The 27,404-nt window shown below is 31.4% G+C and overlaps 1 protein-coding gene and 1 long non-coding RNA gene across 17 annotated transcripts in view; one reads left to right on the top strand and one right to left on the bottom strand.

Moving 5' to 3' along the window:
* LOC141447354 (5-hydroxytryptamine receptor-like) overlaps nt 1–27,404 on the top strand; it is a 314,431-nt gene that overhangs the window by 256,414 nt on the left and 30,613 nt on the right. For all 16 annotated transcript variants that reach the window (XM_074114797.1, XM_074114811.1, XM_074114805.1 and 13 more), the window contains exon 3: nt 24,018–24,261. In XM_074114797.1, coding sequence (XP_073970898.1) covers nt 24,018–24,261 — 244 coding nt within the window. The remainder of the gene's footprint in view (nt 1–24,017; nt 24,262–27,404) is intronic.
* On the bottom strand, nt 16,259–23,418 carry LOC141447358 (uncharacterized). Its single transcript, XR_012454269.1, has 3 exons — nt 23,053–23,418; nt 19,003–20,268; nt 16,259–16,909 (listed from the first exon to the last, which is right to left on the bottom strand). It is a non-coding gene; the product is annotated as an uncharacterized lncRNA (long non-coding RNA).

Genomic DNA, 27,404 nt, shown 5'->3' with positions numbered 1-27,404 from the left:
CCTCAAATTTAGGTGGCAGGAGGGGTTTGTTCATATTTATTTTCTTTATTTATCGTATCTTACAGCCATCCCCCATACAGAAGGGAGTTGATCCTGTTTAAATTAAAATAGAACAAATAATACATGATAAGAAAATTAGTTTCATTAAAGAAACCGAAAAACAAAATTCGAAACCAGTGGGCGCTTGAAGTTATATGTAAATAAAACACTTCGTAAAATGCGGAGCTCATACTTAAATTAATAATTTCGTAATGTAAGTAAAAAAACAATGTTAGATTTTTCGAATCACGAAAATTGAGACAGTTTAAAAGTTTTGGTTCTTCATCACCAAAATGTGATAGTATTTGATTAGATAACTATTTGTTCGCTTATTATTATTTTTTAATTACAAATACTGGACACTTTAAAGTGCAAAGGGCGCATTTAATGTAGTACACAATTCGTAAAACTGATTGGTTTCAATATGAGTTTTAATGTAACTTAAAAAAATAGTGGTAATTTTCTTCATTGCTAACACAGATTTCACTGATAGTACTCATTTTACTCTCGAAGCTAAGATAAGGTACACGATGAAAAGAAAAACTATTTAGGTGCCTGAAAATAAGACTATATCGATTGTTCAATCATAAATCAGGTCCTCAAAGAGAAATCAAGCAGATAATTGGTAGTATATATCTGCAAGTCTTCGGCAAGCCAGATATATTTAGGTAAATGATTGAAATGATAAGATGGAGTATTTTGTCTTGGGGTCACTAACACCAAATAGTTGAGTAAAAATGGTCTGTTATAGTGAGTTAGAACGGTTGGAATTATAACTTTGTGCTATAAAATAAAATTAAATGTAGTAAAAAAAAAAGCCCAGAAAAACTAGTTCGCAGTGTTGCCGGTAGGATGCATGGCGTTTCTCTACTGACAGTCGTTAAAATGAAGCATTAAACTTTGTAAACTTGTGTAATTAAATGAAAAAACTTATTCTTCTTATACTTTGCTGTAAGAAAGCTCAAAGTAGGGGCTTTTGTTTTCATTGGGGGACCTATACTCGTATATGGCGGCCCACAATTACCACCTCTAGACTGGAAAAATTGTCCCAAAATAATATCACACTGACTACAGTTCACAGCTTACAAAAACTCTTAGCGAGACATATTTTAATAGCAAGATAGTAGCGGTGTAGTTTATCTACGGATTATTGTAACTGTGAATGATTAGCAACTGACTTTGCTTGCTATCGTAAGTGGTTTAACTTATAGTATAGACAATCCAACTGTACTGAGAACAACTTTTTTCTGAATTATTCTTTGAAGACTTAAGACTTCATTGGTGACTTGTTTTTAGGGTTCTTAGGAGGAAGGGTTACTACATTGTGACTTCATTGATCTTTTGTGCCGCTTTACTAGGCACTCTACTGCAGATTGAGATATCTAACATGACTCGAGAACCTTGAGGGTTCTAGGTAGAGTATACCTTCTCTAAAATCAGGAGTTACTCTCTAGGCATATAAATTTTCTTTGATCAAGGAATCGAAGTCTGATAGAGATGGTTTTTAGTTAAATTATTTTATTTTTGGTATTTTTTAAAATAAATTCTTTGAAGAGTTACTTACTGGTTAATCTAATAGATTTTACTGGTAAAAGTTATTTCGAAGAGGTTCTGGTGGAGTTGATATAAAACGCTTCTTTACATCAGATCTGCATGTGCTAACATGTTGCAGATCTAGTTTTCTTTGTTCATAGTGTGGATGGTACATTATTGACGCATTGATATTTGATTGTATAGTGGCTGCAAGATAAAATGTCAATGCCATAACAATACAAAACAAATAATTATTGTTATTAGTGAGACCTGCGAAGCTAATATGTATTGTGGTACTGGGTTCGATTCCCGGTCTTAGGCCTTGGATTTTATTTAATGGTTAATAGAGAGAAACAATTCGTTGCAAGAACAACAAACGGTGCTGCCTAACTCCGTGAGGTTGCTAAAACACAGCTTACATATCAATCCACCAGACAATCTTGCATCTCGTTTTGCGGGTAACTTTTAATTTATAAGAGTCAACTTGTAGTGCATTAAATAAATAACAATAAAATCACTATTTACATATAGATAAAATTCAATAAATATACAACTAACATATAAATAAATAAATAAATAAATATATATAAAAACAACAATGAGGGGAATGCCCAGTCAATATAAAAGACATACATATTGACCTCGTCACTAATCCATAATTACACAGTCACCTTAGGATTTAAGCACCGTAGATATGGTGATGCAGAATTCCCAAGGAGTCCAAAATAATTGACTCAGCAAGATTGTGGAGGCCGTTAGAGTAAAAACCCATCTCTCTCGCAAAATCAACCGTAAGCCTTGGCAGGGTTCCCCGGGCACCGAACCAAAGGCCCATCACCCTATACTCCCTCTCACCGAACTCCTCGCGGAACTTTTCTTTGAAGAAGGGAATACACTTTTCATAAATTCCCTTCTTTTCAATATCCACCTTTTCCGCTTGGTTTGGGTCGTTTGTTTCATATCTTACCGTTGGGTCTATTACGAGCGCTTTTTTGTCCTTCTTAGAAAAAGCCAAAATATCGGCGAACCTTGTCGACCCATCGGCATCGATAGAGAAAACCTCCTGAAGGCAGTCATAATCCCGCTCCCTCAGCTTCTCGGAGATCCAATGCTTCACATTGTGATGGCGGCGGGTGATTAGAAGCATGTTGTAAGGACATTTGCCCAAAAAATGGGCTACAGTTTCAGTCTCTCGGCCGCATCAAATTTATAGTAAAAATTTATAGAAATTTATAGTAAAGTATGTTTGCTAGTCGCCTCCGTCCACGACACCTAATTGGTAGTTGGACGTTAAGCCCCGCCTGAAAAAATAGGCGATTACTTTACTTTACTTTACTTTTACTTTGTTATTAGTGTAATTGGAATAAGTAAGAAATGTTTCATTATTATTTATTACATACATTTATTACATATAACGTAACCATCTAAATTGAAATAATTTATCTCAGTTACACTGAAATTCTTCTTGGCAATGCTTGAGGCTAAATTTAGTAAAGTTCAAACATATATATCTGTAAACGTACAGCTTGTTCTCTGGCATAATATCTCCTGAGGTGAAAGAGCGAATTTATATGTAAAATGATGTTCTACCTGACGTGCACAATATAATTTGATTTTCTTTCTCAAACTATGTCGGCAACAGATAACAGCCTGTGCCTGCCATACTGGGTTCCTTATTAAGGGCCTCTTTTTTGCCTTTCAAAAATCTTTTAACTGTGGTTTCACCAGATATTTTATTGTTTCTGACAATATTATTATTTTTTTATTCATTTGTTCTAGAATTAGTACTGTCTATTATTGTTTTGTTTACATTCTTTACTGTGGTAGTTAAGAATTCACTTTGAACGGAAATAAATTATTTTAGATTAAAAGAAAAAATTCTTCCGAAACTAAGGCTATTTCTATCAATTCTATTAAGCTCAATGATTCTTCTTGAGGACAATATTTAGGTTTTCGTTTCGTTTTTTAAATACTCTGATGATACTTTACTTCTTTTTTATTTATTTAAGATAAGACCTCAAAATATGCATGAGTATATCTGGGGGAACCTAATTTTATTTCTATTCACTCGATTGCATCAATTCCTTTTACTTAGGGTGTGAGAAAAAAATATAAGTCACTGTAAATTAATGGGGGAAAAAAAAAATAATAACGACGACTATAAATGCCAGTGTGTAAAAGTAATAATTTACAAGAAGAGGAAGCTGAGTGGTATCAGCTGTGGAGCCCAAAAAAAGGGGAATGAAGGATCATGTGGGTTCTACTGTTCCAGAGCTATGTCCCTAGAAATGTGTTAGTGTGTGACCCAGCGGACAAAGCGGCCCACTGACTTGGAATAACTACATCTTTCCTTGTCCAATATTGGGTATGTATGATACCCAGGGGCGAAATGCAGGATATCCTTCTCTCGACCTTAACAACAACAATACACAGATAATGGTCATTCCTTATTTATATGTAGATTTTTCACAATGCGGACAATAGTTTGTCTCTACGCTTGTTTGTAGTTAAGTTATTCTACATCCACTTCAACTAACTTTATTATTTTAACTTCCATTTATCCGATGTGTTGAAAAGTTTTGTATCAGAACAGATTTTCATAACTGAGTGGTTTTTGAAGGATAATTATTTTATTTATTTTTTTAAATTAGAATTATTTCACCTGATCAAGGGATGAAAATCAACTTGGACTGAAATGATTACAATCTAAACTTACATATTCCGTATAAACGCCAAAATCTAATATCTCTCAAAATATTTTTTATTTGTTTCCTAGTTAAAAACTGATTTCAGGTTCAAAATTGTTTTGAAACCTAGCCGTTTCGTAAGTACATATTTCCGTGGATTTTCTGGAAAGACAGGCTAAGTAGGTTATTCTTGTTGCAACACCTGGCGCTCTAAGTAACATCAAATAGAGTGGGTAGCTAGCAATTAGGGCAAATCATTGGTACAATTCTTGCCATCCCAAGATAAAATTAAGTAATTTAATTGCATTAAATTTTCATTAATATGGTTTAAAATTTATTAGATGTCACAAACCCTTATGCTGACATTTTTCATCGACAAAATATTTTGTTCTGTATGTATTTAAAAACAATATAATAATTATATATATATATATATATATATATATATATATATATATATATACCACCTGTAAATACATATACGTACTTCAAGTAAATCCGAGGATCCATCGCCACAATCGGGAAGGCATGCTGAGAGGGGCCAGCCAATGCTGGAACTCTCTAGAGCAGTGGTTCTTAACCGGTGTTCCGCGAATATGGTCCAAGTGTTCCGCAAAATTACTATTTTAAATGTATTGAAATTTAGAAACTTAGGAAAGATAGGAAAACAAAAAATTGTTCCTTTTTTTTTGAAATTAGAATTTAATTTTAAGTTCTTGCTAAATACCGAATTTCAAATTATTTAATGTTAGTGTTACGCGAGAAAAATATATACATAGAATTGTGTTCCGCGTCCATGAAAAGGTTAAAAACCACTGATATAAAGGGTTGAAAATTTTTAGGGTCATGAAATTCGGTAAAATTATGGCCTTTCTATATCTCCCACTGTGAACCACGTATTGGTATGGAATTTTTTTCTCTTATACACTTTGTTTTTCTCAATTATAAACTATAGTTATTTTGTGCACAGATCTATAAATGTAGAAGATATAAAGGGTTGAAAATTAGTTGGGTCATGAAATTCTGTAAAATTATGGCCGTTCTATATCTCCCACCGTGAACCACGTATTTGTATGAAATTTTGTTCTCTTGTACACTTTGTTTTTCTCAATTATAAACTATAGTTATTTTGTGCACAGATCTATAAATGTAGAAGATATAAAGGATGAAAATTTATTGGGTCATGAAATTCTGTAAAATTATGGCCGTTCTATATCTCCCACTGTGAACCACGTATTCGTATGAAATTTTGTTCTCTTATACACTTTGTTTTTCTCAATTATAAACTATAATTATTTTGTGCACAGATCTAAAAATGTAGAAGATATAAAGGGTTGAAAATTTGTTGGGTCATGAAATTCTGTAAAATTATGGCCGTTCTATATCTCCCACTGTGAACCACGTATTCGTATGAAATATTGTTCTCTTATACAATTTGTTTTTCTCAATTATAAGCTATAGTTCTTTTGTGCACAGATCTATAAATGTAGAAGATATAAAGGGTTGAAAATTTTTTGGGTCATGAAATTCTGTAAAATTATGGCCTTTCTATATCTCCCACTAAGAACCACGTATTCGTATGAAATTTTGTTCTCTTATACACTTTGTTTTTGTCAATTATAAACTATAGTTATTTTGTGCACAGATCTATAAATGTAGAAGATATAAAGGGTTGAAAATTTTTTGGGTCATGAAATTCTGTAAAATTATGGCCTTTCTATATCTCCCACTGTGAACCACGTATTCGTATGAAATTTTGTTCTCTTGCACACTTTGTTTTTCTCAATTATAAACTATAGTTATTTTGTGCACAGATCTATAAATGTAGAAGATATAAAGGGTTGAAAATTTGTTGGGTCATGAAATTCTGTAAAATTATGACCTTTCTATATCTCCCACTAAGAACCACGTATTGGTATGGAATTTTGTTCTCTTATACACATTGTTTTTCTCAATTATAAACTATAGTTATTTTGTGCACAGATCTATAAATGTAGAAGATATAAAGGGTTGAAAATTTTTTGGGTCATGAAATTCTGTAAAATTATGGCCGTTCTATATCTCCCACTGTGAACCACGTATTCGTATGAAATATTGTTCTCTTATACAATTTGTTTTTCTCAATTATAAGCTATAGTTCTTTTGTGCACAGATCTATAAATGTAGAAGATATAAAGGGTTGAAAATTTTTTGGGTCATGAAATTCTGTAAAATTATGGCCTTTCTATATCTCCCACTAAGAACCACGTATTCGTATGAAATTTTGTTCTCTTATACACTTTGTTTTTGTCAATTATAAACTATAGTTATTTTGTGCACAGATCTATAAATGTAGAAGATATAAAGGGTTGAAAATTTTTTGGGTCATGAAATTCTGTAAAATTATGGCCTTTCTATATCTCCCACTGTGAACCACGTATTCGTATGAAATTTTGTTCTCTTGCACACTTTGTTTTTCTCAATTATAAACTATAGTTATTTTGTGCACAGATCTATAAATGTAGAAGATATAAAGGGTTGAAAATTTGTTGGGTCATGAAATTCTGTAAAATTATGACCTTTCTATATCTCCCACTAAGAACCACGTATTGGTATGGAATTTTGTTCTCTTATACACATTGTTTTTCTCAATTATAAACTATAGTTATTTTGTGCACAGATCTATAAATGTAGAAGATATAAAGGGTTGAAAATTTTTTGGGTCATGAAATTCTGTAAAATTATGGCCGTTCTATATCTCCCACTAAGAACCACGTATTGGTATGGAATTTTGTTCTCTTATACACTTTGTTTTTGTCAATTATAAACTATAGTTATTTTGTGCACAAATCTATAAATGTAGAAGATATAAAGAGTTGAAAATTTTTTGGGTCATGAAATTCTGTAAAATTATGGCCTTTCTATATCACCCACTGTGAACCACGTATTCGTATGAAATTTTGTTCTCTTTTACACTTTGTTTTTCTCAATTATAAACTATAGTTATTTTGTGCACAGATCTATAAATGAAGAAGATATAAAGGGTTGAAAATTTTTGGGTCATGAAATTCTGTAAAATTGTAGCCTTTCTATATCTCCCACCGTGAACCACGTATTTGTATGAAATTTTGTTCTCTTGTACACTTTGTTTTTCTCAATTATAAACTATAATTTTTTTGTGCACAGATCTATAAATGTAGAAGATATAAAGGGTTGAAAATTTGTTGGGTCATGAAATTCTGTAAAATTATGGCCGTTCTATATCTCCCACTGTGAACCACGTATTCGTATGAAATTTTGTTCTCTTATACACTTTGTTTATCTCAATTATAAACTATAGTTATTTTGTGCAGAGATCTATAAATGTAGAAGATATGAAGGGTTGAAAATTTTTTGGGTCATGAAATTCTGTAAAATTATGGCTGTTCTATATCTCCCACTGTGAACCACGTATTCGTATGAAATTTTGTTCTCTTATACACTTTGTTTTTCTCAATTATAAACTATACTTATTTTGTGCACAGATCTATAAATGTAGAAGATATAAAGGGTTGAAAATTTGTTGGGTCATGAAATTCTGTAAAATTATGGCCGTTCTATATCTCCCACTGTGAACCACGTGTTCGTATGAAATTTTGTTCTCTTATACACTTTGTTTTTCTCAATTATAAACTATAGTTATTTTGTGCATAGATCTATAAATGTAGAAGATATAAAGGGTTGAAAATTTGTTGGGTCATGAAATTCTGTAAAATTATGACCTTTCTATATCTCCCACTAAGAACCACGTATTGGTATGGAATTTTGTTCTCTTATACACTTTGTTTTTGTCAATTATAAACTATAGTTATTTTGTGCACAGATCTATAAATGTAGAAGATATAAAGGGTTGAAAATTTTTTGGGTCATGAAATTCTGTAAAATTATGGCCTTTCTATATCACCCACTGTGAACCACGTATTCGTATGAAATTTTGTTCTCTTTTACACTTTGGTTATGTCAATTATAAACTATAGTTATTTTGTGCACAGATCTATAAATGTAAAAGATATAAAGGGTTGAAAATTTTTTGGGTCATGAAATTCTGTAAAATTATGGCCTATTTATATCTCCCACTGTGAACCACGTATTCGCATGAAATTTTGTTCTCTTGTACACTTTGTTTTTCTCAATTATAAACTATAGTTATTTTGTGCACAGATCTATAAATGTAGAAGATATAAAGGGTTGAAAATTTTTTGGGTCATGAAATTCTGTAAAATTATGGCCTTTCTATATCTCCCACTGTGAACCACGTATTCGTATGAAATTTTGTTCTCTTACACACTTTGTTTTTCTCAATTATAAACTATAGTTATTTTGTGAACAGATCTATAAATGTAGAAGATATAAATGGTTGAAAATTTGTTGGGTCATGAAATTCTGTAAAATTATGACCTTTCTATATCTCCCACTAAGAACCACGTATTGGTATGGAATTTTGTTCTCTTATACACATTGTTTTTCTCAATTATAAACTATAGTTATTTTGTGCACAGATCTATAAAAGTAGAAGATATAAAGGGTTGAAAATTTTTTTGGTCATGAAATTCTGTAAAATTATGGCCGTTCTATATCTCCCACTAAGAACCACGTATTGGTATGAAATTTTGTTCTCTTGTACACTTTGTTTTTCTCAATTATAAACTATAGTTATTTTGTGCAGAGATCTATAAATGTAGAAGATATAAAGGGTTGAAAATTTTTTAGGTCATGAAATTCTGTAAAATTATGGCTTTTCTATATCTCCCACCGTGAACCACGTATTTGTATGAAATTTTGTTCTCTTGTACACTTTGTTTTTCTCAATTATAAACTATAGTTTTTCGTGCACAGATCTATAAATGTAGAAGATATAAAGGGTTGAAAATGTTTTGGGTCATGAAATTCTGTAAAATTATGGCCGTTCTATATTTCCTATTGTGAACCACGTATTCGTATGAAATTTTGTTCTCTTGTACACTTTGTTTTTGTCAATTATAAACTATAGTTATTTTGTGCACAGATCTATAAATGTAGAAGATATAAAGGGTTGAAAATTTTTTGGGTCATGAAATTCTGTAAAATTATGGCCGTTCTATATCTCCCACTGTGAACCACGTATTCGTATTAAATTTTGTTCTCTTGTACACTTTGTTTTTCTCAATTATAAACTATAGTTTTTCGTGCACAGATCTATAAATGTAGAAGATATAAAGGGTTGAAAATTTTTTGGTTCATGAAATTCTGTAAAATTATGGCCGTTCTATATTTCCTATTGTGAACCACGTATTCGTATGAAATTTTGTTCTCTTGTACACTTTGTTTTTGTCAATTATAAACTATAGTTATTTTGTGCACAGATCTATAAATGTAGAAGATATAAAGGGTTGAAAATTTTTTGGGTCATGAAATTCTGTAAAATTATGGCCGTTCTATATCTCCCACTGTGAACCACGTATTCGTATTAAATTTTGTTCTCTTATACACTTTGTTTTTCTCAATTATAAACTATAGTTATTTTGTTCACTGATCTATAAATGTAGAAGATATAAAGGGTTGAACATTTTTTGGGTCATGAAATTCTGTAAAATTATGGCCTTTCTATATCTCCCACCGTGAACCACGTATTTGTATGAAATTTTGTTCTCTTGTACACTTTGTTTTTCTCAATTATAAACTATAGTTATTTTGTGCAGAGATCTATAAATGTAGAAGATATAAAGGGTTGAAAATTTGTTGGGTCATGAATTTCTGTAAAATTATGGCCGTTCTATATCTCCCACTGTGAACCACGTATTCGTCTGAAATTTTGTTCTCTTATACACTTTGTTTTTCTCAATTATAAGCTATAGTTATTTTGTGCACAGATCTATAAAAGTAGAAGATATAAAGGGTTGAAAATTTTTTGGGTCATGAAATTCTGTAAAATTATGGCCTTTCTATATCTCCCACCGTGAACCACGTATTTGTATGAAATTTTGTTCTCATGTACACTTTGTTTTTCTCAATTATAAACTATAGTTATTTTGTGCAGAGATCTATAAATGTAGAAGATATAAAGGGTTGAAAATTTGTTGGGTCATGAATTTCTGTAAAATTATGGCCGTTCTATATCTCCCACTGTGAACCACGTATTCGTCTGAAATTTTGTTCTCTTATACACTTTGTTTTTGTCAATTATAAACTATAGTTATTTTGTGCACAGATCTATAAATGTAGAAAATATAAAGGGTTGAAAATTTTTTAGGTCATGAAATTCTGTAAAATTATGGCCTTTCTATATCTCCCACTAAGAACCACGTATTGGTATGGAATTTTGTTCTCTTATACACTTTGTTTTTGTCAATTATAAACTATAGTTATTTTGTGCACAGATCTATAAATGTAGAAGATATAAAGGGTTGAAAATTTTTTGGGTCATGAAATTCTGTAAAATTATGGCCTTTCTATATCTCCCACTGTGAACCACGTATTCGTATGAAATTTTGTTCTCTTACACACTTTGTTTTTCTCAATTATAAACTATAGTTATTTTGTGCACAGATCTATAAATGAAGAAGATATAAAGTGTTGAAAATTTTTTCTGTCATGAAATTCTGTAAAATTGTAGCCTTTCTATATCTCCTACCGCGAACCACGTATTTGTATGAAATTTTGTTCTCTTGTACACTTTGTTTTTCTCAATTATAAACTATAGTTTTTCGTGCACAGATCTATAAATGTAGAAGATATAAAGGGTTAAAAATTTTTTGGGTCATGAAATTCTGTAAAATTATGGCCGTTCTATATTTCCTATTGTGAACCACGTATTCGTATGAAATTTTGTTCTCTTGTACACTTTGTTTTTGTCAATTATAAACTATAGTTATTTTGTGCACAGATCTATAAATGTAGAAGATATAAAGGGTTGAAAATTTTTTGGGTCATGAAATTCTGTAAAATTATGGCCGTTCTATATCTCCCACTGTGAACCACGTATTCGTATTAAATTTTGTTCTCTTATACACTTTGTTTTTCTCAATTATAAACTATAGTTATTTTGTTCACTGATCTATAAATGTAGAAGATATAAAGGGTTGAACATTTTTTGGGTCATGAAATTCTGTAAAATTATGGCCTTTCTATATCTCCCACCGCGAACCACGTATTTGTATGAAATTTTGTTCTCTTGTACACTTTGTTTTTCTTAATTATAAGCTATAGTTATTTTGTGCACAGATCTATAAATGTAGAAGATATAAAGGGTTGAACATTTTTTGGGTCATGAAATTCTGTAAAATTATGACCTTTCTATATCTCCCACTAAGAACCACGTATTGGTATAGAATTTTGTTCTCTTATACACTTTGTTTTGGTCAATTATAAACTATAGTTATTTTGTGCACAGATCTATAAATATAAAAGATATAAAGGGTTGAAAATTTTTTGGGTCATGAAATTCTGTAAAATAATGGCCTTTCTATATCACCCACTGTGAACCACGTATTCGTATGAAATTTTGTTCTCTTTTACACTTTGTTTTTGTCAATTATAAACTATAGTTATTTTGTGCACAGATCTATAAATGTAGAAGATATAAAGGGTTGAAAATTTTTTGGGTCATGTAATTCTGTAAAATTATGGCCTATTTATATCTCCCACTGTGAAGCACGTATTCGCATGAAATTTTGTTCTCTTGTACACTTTGTTTTTCTCAATTATAAACTATAGTTATTTTGTGCAGAGATCTATAAATGTAGAAGATATAAAGGGTTGAAAATTTGTTGGGTCATGAATTTCTGTAAAATTATGGCCGTTCTATATCTCCCACTGTGAACCACGTATTCGTCTGAAATTTTGTTCTCTTATACACTTTGTTTTTTTCAATTATTAACTATAGTTATTTTGTGCACAGATCTATAAATGTAGAAGATATAAAGGGTTGAAAATTTTCTGGGTCATGAAATTCTGTAAAATTATGGCCTTTCTATATCACCCACTGTGAACCACGTATTCGTATGAAATTTTGTTCTCTTTTACACTTTGTTTTTCTCAATTATAAACTATAGTTATTTTGTGCACAGATCTATAAATGAAGAAGATATAAAGTGTTGAAAATTTTTTGGGTCATGAAATTCTGCAAAATTGTAGCCTTTCTATATCTCCCACCGTGAACCACGTATTTGTATGAAATTTTGTTCTCTTGTAGACTTTGTTTTTCTCAATTATAAACTATAGTTTTTTTGCGCACAGATCTATAAATGTAGAAGATATAAAGGGTTGAAAATTTTTTGGGTCATGAAATTCTGTAAAATTATGGCCGTTCTATATTTCCTACTGTGAACCACGTATTCGTATGAAATTTTGTTCTCTTGTACACTTTGTTTTTGTCAATTATAAACTATAGTTATTTGGTGCACAGATCTATAAATGTAGAAGATATAAAGGGTTGAAAATTTTTTGGGTCATGAAATTCTGTAAAATTATGGCCGTTCTATATCTCCCACTGTGAACCACGTATTCGTATGAAATTTTGTTCTCTTATACACTTTGTTTTTCTCAATTATAAACTATAGTTATTTTGTTCACTGATCTATAAATGTAGAAGATATAAAGGGTTGAACATTTTTTGGGTCATGAAATTCTGTAAAATTATGGCCTTTCTATATCTCCCACCGTGAACCACGTATTTGTATGAAATTTTGTTCTCTTGTACACTTTGTTTTTCTTAATTATAAGCTATAGTTATTTTGTGCACAGATCTATAAATGTAGAAGATATAAAGGGTTGAACATTTTTTGGGTCATGAAATTCTGTAAAATTATGACCTTTCTATATCTCCCACTAAGAACCACGTATTGGTATAGAATTTTGTTTTCTTATACACTTTGTTTTTGTCAATTATAAACTATAGTTATTTTGTGCACAGATCTATAAATATAGAAGATATAAAGGGTTGAAAATTTTTTGGGTCATGAAATTCTGTAAAATTATGGCCTTTCTATATCACCCACTGTGAACCACGTATTCGTATGAAATTTTGTTCTCTTTTACACTTTGTTTTTGTCAATTATAAACTATAGTTATTTTGTGCACAGATCTATAAATGTAGAAGATATAAAGGGTTGAAAATTTTTTGGGTCATGAAATTCTGTAAAATTATGGCCTATTTATATCTCCCACTGTGAAGCACGTATTCGCATGAAATTTTGTTCTCTTGTACACTTTGTTTTTCTCAATTATAAACTATAGTTATTTTGTGCACAGATCTATAAATGTAGAAGATATAAAGGGTTGAAAGTTTTTTGGGTCATGAAATTCTGTAAAATTATGGCCTTTCTATATCTCCCACTGTGAACCACGTATTCGTATGAAATTTTGTTCTCTTGTACACTTTGTTTTTTTCAATTATAAACTATAGTTATTTTGTGCAAAGATCTATAAATGTAGAAGATATAAAGGGTTGAAAATTTTTTGGGTCATGAAATTTTGTAAAATTATGGCCTTTCTATATCTCCCACCGTGAACCACGTATTTGTATGAAATTTTGTTCTCTTGTACACTTTGTTTTTCTCAATTATAAACTATAGTTATTTTGTGCACAGATCTATAAATGTAGAAGATATAAAGGGTTGAACATTTTTTGGGTCATGAAATTCTGTAAAATTATGGCCGTTCTATATTTCCTACTGTGAACCACGTATTCGTATGAAATTTTGTTCTCTTGTATACTTTGTTTTTGTCAATTATAAACTATAGTTATTTTGTGCAAAGATCTATAATTGTAGAAGATATAAAGGGTTGAAAATTTTTTGGGTCATGAAATTCTGTAAAATTATGGCCGTTCTATATTTCCTACTGTGAACCACGTATTCGTATGAAATTTTGTTCTCTTGTACATTTTGTTTTTCTCAATTATAAACTATAGTTATTTTGTGCACAGATCTATAAATGTAGAAGATATAAGGGTTAAAAATTTTTTGGGTCATGAAATTCTGTAAAATTATGGCCGTTCTATATCTCCCATTGTGAACCACGTATTCGTATTAAATTTTGTTCTCTTATACACTTTGTTTTTCTCAATTATAAACTATAGTTATTTTGTTCACTGATCTATAAATGTAGAAGATATAAAGGGTTGAACATTTTTTGGGTCATGAAATTCTGTAAAATTATGGCCTTTCTATATCTCCCACTGTGAACCACGTATTTGTATGAAATTTTGTTCTCTTGTACACTTTGTTTTTCTTAATTATAAGCTATAGTTATTTTGTGCACTGATCTATAATTTTAGAAGATATAAAGCAGTGGTTCTTAACCGGTGTTCCGCGAAATTTCAATTTTAAATGTATTGAAATTTAGAAACTTAGGAAAGTTATACGAAAACAAAAAATTGTTCGTTTTTTTTAATTGAATTTAATTTTAAGTTCTTGCTAAATAACGAATTTCAAATTATTTAATGTTAGTGTTCCGCGAGAAAAATATATACATATAATTGTGTTCCGCGTCTATGAAAAGGTTAAGAACCACTGCTATAGAGGTTGGAAAGAAATTTAGGAAATAGGTTTCAGGCGTCGTGGAGGGCTGTCAGGATGGGTTGTTGTGGATAAAGCTTGTGCTGTGGGATTAGGATGTATGGTTTAGGCTATTATGGAGATTAAGTAAGCCGAGAATGTATTAGGTCATTGACAAATGGGATGTTGAAGTCTATGTGGAGGGTTAAATTGGATACATAATGAGGAGCGTTTTTCGATATGCCGAAGGACTTTAGATTGAAATGATTGGATTCTTTGGATGTTGGAAGGTTTCGCAGAACCCCACAGCTCAGCTCCGTAGGTCCAGTTAGTGTCTTAGTAGTGTCTTATATAGAGTCACTTTATTCTTTACATTCATGGCTGATCTCCGCCCTAGCCAGTCTTCGTAGCTGTCCGTATCGTCTATTAAGTTCTTGTCTTTTCAGTCTAGTGTGTGGGTTCCATGTAAGTCGACTGTCTAAATACAATCCTAGGTAGCCGTACTTGTGTGGAGGTCGGTATTTCTCTGTTGTGTATGAGTAGTGGGGGACAAGTTTGTCTACGTAAGGTGAATGTTATCTGTTGGCATTTGTCTTCGTTTAGTCTAAATCTCCATTTTTGGTACCAAGAGGAAATGAGTTCAAGGTGTTCTTGGACATATGAGGAGGCTTCAGAAGGGTTGGGATTTGAGGATAATATTGCGGTATCGTCTGCATAAATAATTATAATAATGATAATAAAATAATAATTATAATGTTAATTATTAAAAAAATATAATTAAAAATGCTTATGCCAACATACATTACTGATATTTTCTTTTCTTTTTAACATCTAACTTTAACTTCCTATGGTGCCTACCATTACTGCATCAAGAAACCTGAAATTTGGTTCAAATTTAGAGATAGATGTTCCTTTTTTATTAAAGCTAAATTTCATAAATAACTGAAAATTGTGAGGCGAGAAATTTAGGGTCACAACGTAAGGAGACAATTCTTGCACACGGTTCAATAACAAGCGTTGGTCTAACGATTGATTGCACAATTGGAGGATGATATAATTTAGTAGAGGAAGAATTTCAATGAAGTATGCTATAAAAAAAGACTTAATTCACTCTTTTGTGAACTAATTCCATGAGAAAAATGAATATTGAAATTTTTTGTTATTTTTGGTTCACCTTTTTCAAACAAACAATTTCAATGAATAATGATTTCTTGCAGATACTTGTAGTAGTATTAGGGCAAAATAAATAAGATGTGACGTGGGATAGTAGCGTCTCCTTCTTCTTGTAAATTGACTATGAATTGTATTTTAAGGATTACCATGTCTTTCTAAATTGAGAAAAAGCTTTTTTACCCGTGTACACTTTAATTTGTACACCTTACAAAATTGATTTCTTTTTTAGATTTATTAGTGTCAATCTGCGTGCTTATATCCTGACAGTACTTTGTTCCTTTTTTTTAAGTGGTTAGTTTTATTACAAATAACACATTAATTTTCTTACAGATCTTGTGTTTTTTATAGATAAATTGTGACAGCTCACAATAAAATTGGTTTAAAGTTTTTGTATTTCTTTTTAAAGTTAACAGCAAATTTCAAATCTGGTGTGACGCTACTAACTTTTTTTTTTCCTCTTAACTTGTTGTATACTTACAATAAATAAAGTTTCTTGATTCTATAATTTAGGAGCCATCTTAATTTAATTAAACTTACAAGCAACAGGCAGTGTTACAATGTTCAAAAATATTTGTTAAAGAAAGCCAGTACTCTACCACAGTGCCGTTTTTAAACGTCAAATTTCTCATAAAAAAGAATTACTAATAAAAGAGATCACTTCAAAGATACACACGCTCCTCTCGTAGTTTTGTCAAAATTGAATGAAATTCGTAAGATGCGGCACTTCCCCAGAAACATCTCCTGATTAGACCTCAAATTTAAATAAATCATAATTTTTTTTAGTCTTGAAATCCTTTTTGAAGAGAAACTGGCATCATAAAGACGTCTTTTGTCTTGTAAATGAACATTTACTTCTTTGATTATTTCTTGATTGTTATTTTTATTACTATAATCTACCTCTTCGTTCCCTGAATTCATATTATCTCTCTTTCTTGTTATTAATGGCTTTTCATAATTTTCATTCACATTGCTTCAGTAAAGAACCTGTGATACCATTGGAACACATTCGCAAATTAATTCTTATCTAAAATTGAACTTAGTTATGAAAGTGATAAAGCATTATAATTAATTGTAACTATCGGAAATTATAATTAATAATATTTGTGAAAGTCTCCTCATAAGAAGTTGCAAAGTAATAAAATTATTATGCTTGTAAGATGGGAGTTAAAAAATAAGAAGTTCAAAAGGGCTCCCACTTAGTAGCGCACACGTACAATCAACTTAAATGCTGCTTTTAGGAATTGAATCTTTTTTATCATGGTTGGTTTATTGTAATTTCCTTTTTCCATGAAAGGGGTAATAGAGACATCATATTTTCTCTTGACACAATTAGGTGTGTCAGGCGCTCCTGAAAAGTTTCTTATTCTCTTGGAAATGTTGTTTTTTTATCAATTAAGACATGTTTGTTTAAACTTTATTTAATCCTTATTGAATAAATATATTTTAAACGTTGTAATTTGGCTTTTATAAAGGATTCATGACAGTTTTTTCTATAAGTCTAAGAATAAATAAATTAATAATTTTGTTTGGTGTATGATGAAAAATTTTAATGATTACTGAGTTACAAAGAATTTACTCCGCTCGCTAGCTAGATTCATTTGGGATGTGATTCTTTTTTTTTGGTTTCCAGGCCATAATTCTCCTGGTAATAATACATTGGGAAGAGTTAAGAAAAGAATTGTGAGAATGGTTGGCATTTGTGTGAGTAATAGCCACGTAGGTAACAAAAAGGAGGCTGTTACACGCAGAGTGTGTCTGTTAGAAAAAGGCTCTGAAAAAGATAAGTTGTAGCCAAGTTTTTCTGTAAGAGATTTCTAAGTTGTTGGAAATTGTAGGCTAAGTAGTTATGTTCTAAAAATTATTTATACGTTTTCCACATTGTAAGAGTGTCACTGTTAAGTGATTACTTTAGTATGTCATAACAAGTGAAGTAAACCAGTAGCATCAAATTAATTACTTTTTACAACAATCGTTTTAGTAGTTAATATTACTAATAAAGAGAAAAATAACTACAATTACGGTGGTATTAATATTTTCTGCTGTCCGTCGTTCTAAATTAATTCACCAATCGTTTACTTAACTCGTATGATCCCTATAAATTTAAATTGTTACAACAATATAGGGGATACAGTGTATATAATATGCCCCTATGAGCCTAAACTTAAAACAAAATAGCCAGAGGCTGAAACAAAATTGGAATGATATATGTACTTCTTATTACAATTTTAAAATTATCTTGAGATTGAAAATTATTAATATTATAGTAATGGAATAATACTCGAATTATAACTATAGTAGTTTCCATAGTGGCAATGAAGTCAAATTGTTTTAGAGAATGAAATTCCTTCGGGATGCTGAGCCTTATGAAGGATAATAATCGACCTGCTGAAGTATATCAAATTACTTTAGCTTTAACACTTAGCAGACAAAGTGCTAAATTCCACTTTTCCTGCCCAAGGGACTTCTAAATCTCGCAGAGATTTTTTAATTTTTTTTGGGGGGGGGCGCATCAACAGCTGAGGTTATTAGCGCCCGGAGCTTTCTCCTGTGCACTGCCGGTCTCCGGACAGTATTCTCTCGTTACATACAACACTGTCCATCACCGGACAGTGAGCTGTAAGAAGCTCCTAGGAAGAGAAAATCTAAGGGTCAGCTGCTGGATTCGAACCCGGGTCCTCCGCGTGGGAGTCCAGTATGCTAACCTCATAGCTAATCCCTTCCCTTTTATTCTTAATATAATAATTTAGGTACTAAATAAAAAAAAAACATTTCTCATTAAAAGTTGGTTACACACAAGATAGAAGAAATTGAAAGACGTGCTATTTTCTTAGCTAAATGCTAAGATTATAAATGGAATAAATATTGTAAAAAGAAATCTCATTGAAAATCAAGTTATTGTATGTGTTCAAAATTTCATATTGATCAGGTATGTATGGAGTGACTAAATAAGAAATATTAAACGAGTTTAAAATATGAAAAGTTTAACTGCCATTTTATCCTAAACTAAATGTGTTTTGGAGCGAGATATTGACATTTAAATTTTGGGCGTAGTTTATCGCATTATTGCTATAATCTACCTCTTCGTTCCCTGAATTCATATTATCTCTCTTTCCTGTTATTAATGGCTTTTCAAAATTTTCATTCACATTGCTTCAGTGAAGAACCTTTACGATTACTGTGATACCATCGGAACACATTCGCAAATGCATTCTTATCTAAAATTGAACTTAGTTATGGAAGTGATTAAGCAACAATAATCTAAAACTAGTTAGAAATAGTTTTGTGGCAGAACTTCAGCGCATTCACTCAAGTTAAGGCTGCTCAGCGCTCTACTTAGCTTATTTCTCATTCTCATATTTTATGTTTTATATTTTAGTTATATTTGTTCAATTTAATTTGGAAAGTTTAAAGTCTTTTTAGTTGGAAAGTGTATGTATGACAAATGAAAACCTGTTCGGGAATTGTTTTCAGTCGTTCTCCTGCCTGTCCAGAGATAGTGCTGTCAACGATCACTCAAGTGGCTTTGTTTTTCATCAAATTACTTCTTGATTACCTTTGCCGCCGTTTTATTTTCATTTTGGTTATGGAAGGTTATTAACAGTAACTTGTACCTTGGATTGATTCTGGCATAAATAAATTTTACTTTTGGTTAAACTGGTTCTACTTAACTTTTATTACATCCCCATCGCCCAGCACATCTTCATCTTTTTATATCATTTTCATGTGTGTTTGTCACCTGATGAAATTTTAGAGGTTAATCAACACCTCTGAACTTTAGTTCTGACAAAAGGTGAGTCAATTCGCTGTTGCCTTAATTTTAATTCAGTAATTAATTGTAAATTGTCCTTTCGTTTTAAATTTTATTTTATGTTCTTTATTTAGCATGTAGAACTATTTAGCATTTAACGTGTCAGAAATTTATACCAAATCCTCTACAAATTCAAGATCAAGGGACTTGAACTTAAAGTTCTGGGGATTTAGAAACAGAATCTTATTTCACCGCTAGATTGACTAAAAGGCTGAGTATTGTGTCTTTCACCTTGTTGCTTGCATTTGTGCATGAAATCTTTGATTTTGAGTTCATTCAGTAAATTCATGTTTTGACGTCCCCTGATGATAGTAAGGTGTTTTTCAAAAAATTGGTCTGCCTGTCTTTTAATCTGGATGAAAAATTGTCGAATGTTCAAATTTGGTTAAGCTGCCATAAAGAGACTGTAGAAGCTTTTTGACAAAATCAGCAATCCTTTAGTAGTACTTTGGTAAGAGCAGTTCAGTTTTAGACTTTTCTTTGCAGCTCAAACGATTTTCTTTATATTTGATAAACTAATTGCACGTCATTAACCCTAGAATTTAAAAAAAAAAACATTTTCTAAGAAAAACTCATTCAAGGGCACTTTTGAGGAAATTATATGTAAATTATTAGACCTAGTACTGGAAGTGTCACAAAGATCCATAGGATTTGTTGTGCACCCACTAATTGGAGTACCCATCCTGTTCTCGTCGCTTCATTAGATTTTGGAGAGTGATTTCACGCACTCAGTGTCTTTGGCCTTATTTTTTTTACATCCTCCCTTAGGACATCCACTCTCTTTGTACATATACATTACTCTTTGTTATAACATAACCCTTTTATTGCTTAAAGAAAAAAAAAAATTGATGTTGACCTCGTGTGAAATAATGCCTAGGTATAATAGACACTCTAGAAAATGGAGAGGCATTTTTCTTTTGTTTTCTGTAGAGAAAATATCCTCTTGACGGTCAGGATATAATTTGATGTTAAAAAAAAGAAGTAGCTACTTTTCTCATTGTGTGTAAAGTTCTCTTTAGTACTGTCCCTTAACTTTCACTCTGTTGTGATTAAAAGTTTCAACTTTTCTCATTACTTTTAGAAAAGAAATAATTGTTAACATTGTTATATGGTTAAAAATAAGAAAAAAAGTTATAATTTTTTCATTGTAAAAAGTTAGGCGCAGAAGGTAAAGTAAAAGTTTTAGATAATTAATTTATTATTTTTCAAAGCGATTTTACTTTCCTCTCTAGAGAATGAGTACTGAATATTTTACCATATTGAAGAAAAAAAAAAAGAAAAAGAAAGGACAAATTATATTCGCTGTAAAATTATTGTTGTACTCTTCAATTTTTTTTTATAATTGTTATTGAAAATGCTCACATTTTTTTTATATAATTAGAGGAAAATTCATTAAAAACAATTTACTATTATCCTTTTCATGGAAAATTAACCAGCTGCTCTGAACGAAAAACAATTGTGTAAGTCTTGATCATTTTCAATTTTATTTTTTACTATCTCTTTTTTTTTTTGTTATGTAAAACAAATTCATTATTTTGGCAAATTATTCCCTCTCGCATTTTATAATCATTTTTCTTATTTTTTTTTTAGTAAGGTACTGGTTAAAGAAAGAAAGAGAATAATGCCAATTTCAGTCATTATTTTGCCCAGCTTTCGACCTAGGGACTAGGTAGTAATCTTCAAGGCTATGGAACATTGGAGTTACACTGGAGTTATAACAGTTGTGTTATAATGAATTTGTATAAAGTTATGTAGTTTACAAAAAAATTATTTACCTTATTGACAATATAATACAAGGTCCTAAATTCGGAGACAAACACACAATAAAGGAAAGTACTAGAAATTATCTACATATCAAAAACTGATAATAGGGTATAATGCTTTCATGATCCTAATGTGGTGTTTCAGTGGCTTACAAAGTGGATCGACTCCTGATTTGAACCAATAGGATCAACTTCATTAAATCTATTCGTTAGTGTTACTAAAACTTGGTTGAGAGTATTAGTTTCTATGAATTCTCTAGAAAGCTTCAACGTATATTATCGAAGGTTACATTCCTTACTAAATCACAAGTCTCCTAGCGTAGATGGGTGGATGAAGGGCATTCCCACTTCACTAATGAACAGATTGTGGCCATGTAATCAGGACTACGTGGGTGAGTTAAGCAACTTTGGTGATGGTTTTAAAGCTTCAAATTAAAGTTATTATTTATAAATTGAATGAATTTAAAATTGTAAGTTTTTGCAACTAACGTCGCAAGAGACGTTAAAGTATAATTTTAGGGTTAAATTCAATAGCCCTTTCTTGAGAAATAATGTTTTAAATAATGAAATGGTAATTCATTTTTTGTTATTAATTTATGTATTACAACGTCGTTAATTTGTTTTTTATTTATTTACTTGGCAGGATATTCATTGTTACGTACCCATCGATTAGAAAATATTTATTTCATACTGATCGTTTAATCCAGAAGCAATTTCGAAGGTGATTTTTAGTTTAGTACGAGGAAATTGGATCAATCATCGATCCTTAACAAGTCATTTCACCAATTTACGAAATAGAAGGTACGGTTTCGGCCTAGCACACGCACTTTAATTTATCTGCCAATTTTGCTTCTATTTTTTAGGGTTTTTTTTTTTAAGGGAAATAACATCATTCACAATTTTTTTTTATTCATTCTGCTATTCTGCATGTTTATGTTATTTGTAGAATCAAATTAAATTTACATTTTTTATTTATTTTTAACTATTCATTAGTTATTTCTTTTATTTAACCAAAATAACTTAGAATTCGTAATTGTAAGGCTGCTTTGATTGTAGATAAAATAGGAAATATTAACTTTGGCCTAAATAGCAGGCTTAACTGCAAGTGTTAATATAGCCGCTCACGATGGTACTCTAAACTGAATAGTCATTCAGCTATCAACTAGAAATTGAATCAGTTCTGTAATTAAGGAATCTATCATTTCCTCGTTTTGTTAAATGCTTTTAGTACATAAAATATATTGCTATCCAGACTGTCCTTGAAAGTACTGAGTACCTGAATTATTTTATAAACCTGTAATCTGAGACTATCCAACGGAGAGTTTATTTTATTTACAGTAACTTAATGATCTTCATAGGTGTTTTAAGATATGAGAAAAGCTCTTATGTTTCAACTTCAGACTTTTGATGCAAAGAAATTCGTAGAATCAAATGTTTTTAATCTGCAATTATATTTTGTTTGTAAGGCCTGTACCACTTAAGTCCTCTGATGATTTAGCTTTATCTTTTTGTTGTAAGCCTTACTTTTTTAGAAGTGAAATAATTGATTACCTTACCGGATATGTGAGTTGCCCTTTGTATTTTCGGGATCTCTCCTAGTTGGTATCCAATTTGATTTAATCCAATTGCAGATATTCGCAGCGTTATCGCAACTGTTATCGCTTATTACCAGCAAATCACTTCCTCTATGTTTTTCTATCTTAATTATTCAGTTTTGCTTGTATTTCAGAATTATTTATTTATTTGACTGTATCTCAACTTTTTTTTTTCGATTACTGACAACTAAGTGATATTTATTTTACTTTAACTATTTTTATGTATCTTCTGGAGATTTATTTACTTTTTTTCTTTATTTTTGTATTTATTTATTGCTTACAGTGAACTCAAGCTAACAGCTGTTTCTATGCTTTTAAATACTAATATAATTAATGTAATGCTTATCTTTTTTGACTGTTCATTATGTCATTAGGAAGAATGATTATTGTCCGATCAGATATTGGCTGAAATTGGCAATATCGTTACTTTTATACATTTGATTTATTTTTTATGTCTTCTTGATAAATATAATTATTATTTACGATTTTTCTCGGTACTTGTATGGAGAAGCTCGCTATTAGATTAGATAATTCGGCTAGCCATTCTTACATTGTTGTTGATACGAGTATTATTAAGTATGTTCCAATTTAAAAAACTGCATCTAATGTTATAACAAAAATTTAAATGCCATACTAGATAACGGATATGTATAACTATTCGTGTTAAATCTTAGACGCAAATATAGGCGTTCACTATGTAGGATCGCGGTTCTATCTGCGTATTGCTAAACTCAGCACAAAGGCAATTGAATTAATATTGTTTTTTGTCACTTCTTCTTGCTTAAATAGCATTTATGAAGTACAGGGTTCTTTGGTAAAAGCCAGCCAGTAATTAGAGAAGAAAAGTTTTTTTCTATGAAGTATTGTTTCATTCAATTTTTTTTAATTGCTGAACATATTGAACATTATCTTCCTTTTTCTTTCAGGTAACGTGTTCGTGATAGCAGCCATTGTACTGGAACGTCACCTCCAAAATGTGGCCAACTATTTGATACTCTCATTAGCCGTGGCGGATCTACTAGTCGCTTGTCTAGTTATGCCACTTTCTGCAGTATATGAAGTCAGCAGTGAATGGACGTTAGGACCGGAATTATGTGACATGTGGACTTCTTCGGATGTGTTGTGCTGTACAGCATCAATATTACATCTTGTGGCGATTGCTTTGGACAGGTAAGCAGCTATTTTTGTTTCTCTTTTATCTTTAATTGGTGGCTGATTTGAGTCAATGTGCCAAAAATGACTAAATTTTATAGACAATAGACTCTGTGCAGAGTTTTGTCTAATTTATTGTCACCAAAACTGTTTTCATGATTGCTTAAGTTACACTAATATAAAAGTAAGATTTAAACATTTTGGCCGATTCATATTATTCTTGTTTCGAGGTGTTCTATAACAATTTTTAATGGGGGGTACCAAAAACGTGATCCAAGTCTAATATAGCTCTTATTCCTCCATCATCAACTATTCCTCCTCACCGTTAAGTCATATCTTGGACTTCGTGAAGTGTAGGCAATATTTTGCAAACTAAGAAAAATAAAAAGCTCAAGAGAGAATATAGCTGAGATTTATTTAATATCGCCAGTCCGAAAAAAAAAAATACCCTTATCGCCTTCTCCAGATATTGGCCTTCCCGTGCAATATCACTGGACCCCATTTCTTATCTTCCAATTATTTTCACGATTCAATAACTCATCCAAAGCACACTCAATGTTTATGTATACAGGTAAATTGGTACCCACTGACTCTGAGGTTGTAATCCCTCCTCATATTCCGCATTATTATTAATCGCTTATTACCCTATCTCACAGGTTTGAAACTCTTAGGACTACATGACATTAAGATCTTATGATTTCAAGGACCTAACCTTGGCTGCTATACTACAGTGAAGGACTTGTAGGATTTATACCCTCCAGGGATTACCTATACCCCCATGCCATCCATTTTACTGTTATATTAAATAGTACACTGTTATTTGAGAAAAAGATGACCTTGGTAGAAAATTTACATTTCATAATTGTATAAATTATTTTTTTAATTAGATAAAAAAACACTGTTTCATTGTCTTACATTTACTGCATTTGACTTTAACCGCTTTCCGTTATAACCACATTTTAATTAATTATGACGAATAGTTTATATATATATATATATAAAAGACATAAATTGAAGTTGAAATTAGAAGTTTAGATCTATTCAGAAAGTAGATTGAGTTAGTAATTGGTTGTTGAAGAAGGTTAAAGGGAACCTTGAGGGAGATTTTCTACTAAGGTAAACCGTTTTACTGTTTGCAATTATAAAGGGAATTGAATGAGGTTGTTTCTAGTGTTAATGTTGTTCTCAATTGTTAATAGAAAGACGCTAGGGTTAGCTAATTTTTAGGTTTGTACACTTTGAAATTGGAGATTGTGATAGCCAATAGTGATACAGCTTAATAATAGGAAATTACATTTCCCTCATTCCTCTACTCCATCGTAGATTACTTTTTACAAGTTAATTTGGTGTGTGTAGCAACCGACAACAATAGTTTCACTTAATTAGGAATTAGAACATTCATCTTATAATTTATTCTGCTTTAATTTTTGAATCTCCCCTCACTAGGCTTAAAACAGTGATGGCGAACCTATGACACGCGAGCTCATTTTTGGTGGACACGCATCTTCAAAGATAAACAATTTCATAATTCAAATGTTTGTCTCTCATAATGGCCAGAGTTTGTTATTAATAATAATATTATTACTTCCATTAATAATAATTAATAATTTAATTCTGAATTGTTCAATTATATATATATTAATGATTTTCTATGTTAAGTGTCAATGAAATATGTAAAACAAGTCTCTAAATGTAAATCATTGGTTTCATAATTTTGGTATTTGTATTTTAAATGGCATTAAACAAATAATTAACTTAAAAAAATTATAAATATTTCAATTTTTTTTTTGTCTTTACTTTTGTGATGTGTGGACACGCCACGAAAATTATGTTTCGATTTTTCAAAATTTTGACACACTGAGCTCAAAAGGTTCGCCATCTTCTTCTTGCTATTCGACGCGACCTTGTCCGTCTAGCGAACCTTGGCCTCCGTCAAATGCTTCCGCCATGTTTTCCCGATTTTGGGCAGCCACTTTCCAGTCGTGTAGTCCAGTTACGCCAGGGCATCCTCCTTCACTCCGTCCAGCCAACGTAACTTTGGCCTGCCTCTTTTCCTACCACCTCTTCGGCACGTCATCATCACACATTCTAGCCACATGTCCCGCCCATCTCTTAGTCTGCCTATCCCTTATCACTTTACTGATGTCCGGTTCTTTGTTCAGAGAGTAGATTTCCGAATTAGTGCGTTTTCGCCAAGTCGGGCCATCCCGTATTGGTCCAAATATTCTTCTTAAAATCTTTCTCTCAAAAATCAGGAGGTCTTTTTCATCTGTTTTAGAAAAAGCCCACGTTTCAAAAGGTTCGCCATCACTGACTTAAAAGAACAGAACTAAACCAACGTTTTTCAACTGGGGTAGTCTGTGGACCGGTGCTGATAAAAAAAACTACTGCACTTAGGCTCTCAGACCACGAAGAAACTGATTTGTTAACAAAGTGTACCAAGTTGCTAACCAATCTCCTCTCCTTTTGCCACATATCTGTTGAAAAGGAACAACATAAACCAGATCTAGGGTGGGGAGCAACTGTAGTTTCGGAATTGAGACGTCTGAGATTCACAACTGTTCCAAAATAACGGAAATAATAACTTCATATGGAAATTGCTTAAGTTCAACCTTCGTTCGCTTGCTTTTAGGAAGATCTTCAAACGAATCTCTGCGCAACCTAAAGACATGAGATAAATGGTGAGTCCTTTTCGATTCACAAACTCTACTAAAAGATTCTTCAGGACCTACACCTTAGACGCTTGAATATCCAACTTAGTAGAGAACAATATTTTAAATATTGGCTTCTCGATTGTTATTAGGCACGATAATTTTTAAAAATAAATAATCACCGAATAGGTGAGTGTTTAATTTCATCTAATAGTAATGTACAAAACACAAAGAGGGATGATTGAATGAAAATCCGAAGTAAATGATTAGAGTAAGTTCTCTATTGAGTCAGAGCTGAAAGTAGAATACTAGGTTCAACTTTTTCTTTCTATTAAGTTTATAGGAAAAGAAAGGATTGAAACTTGAAATAGATTTGATCCTTTAAAAGACCCTATTGGAGAACATAAGGATGTAAGGGACTTGGAAAAGTCTTTATCTAGTGTCATCTCTTCACATGGAAGAACGGCTCCTTCCCCTCCTCCCACTCTCACTGAGTTGCTCTATTAAATT

This window comes from Rhodnius prolixus, unplaced genomic scaffold, assembly GCF_049639745.1.
Source record: "Rhodnius prolixus isolate KJV_2025 unplaced genomic scaffold, Rpr scaffold_7, whole genome shotgun sequence".
Classification (NCBI taxonomy): Eukaryota; Metazoa; Arthropoda; class Insecta; order Hemiptera; family Reduviidae; genus Rhodnius; species Rhodnius prolixus.
Note: the sequence above shows the minus strand (reverse complement) of the source record. Positions and strands in the feature narration are given on the sequence as shown.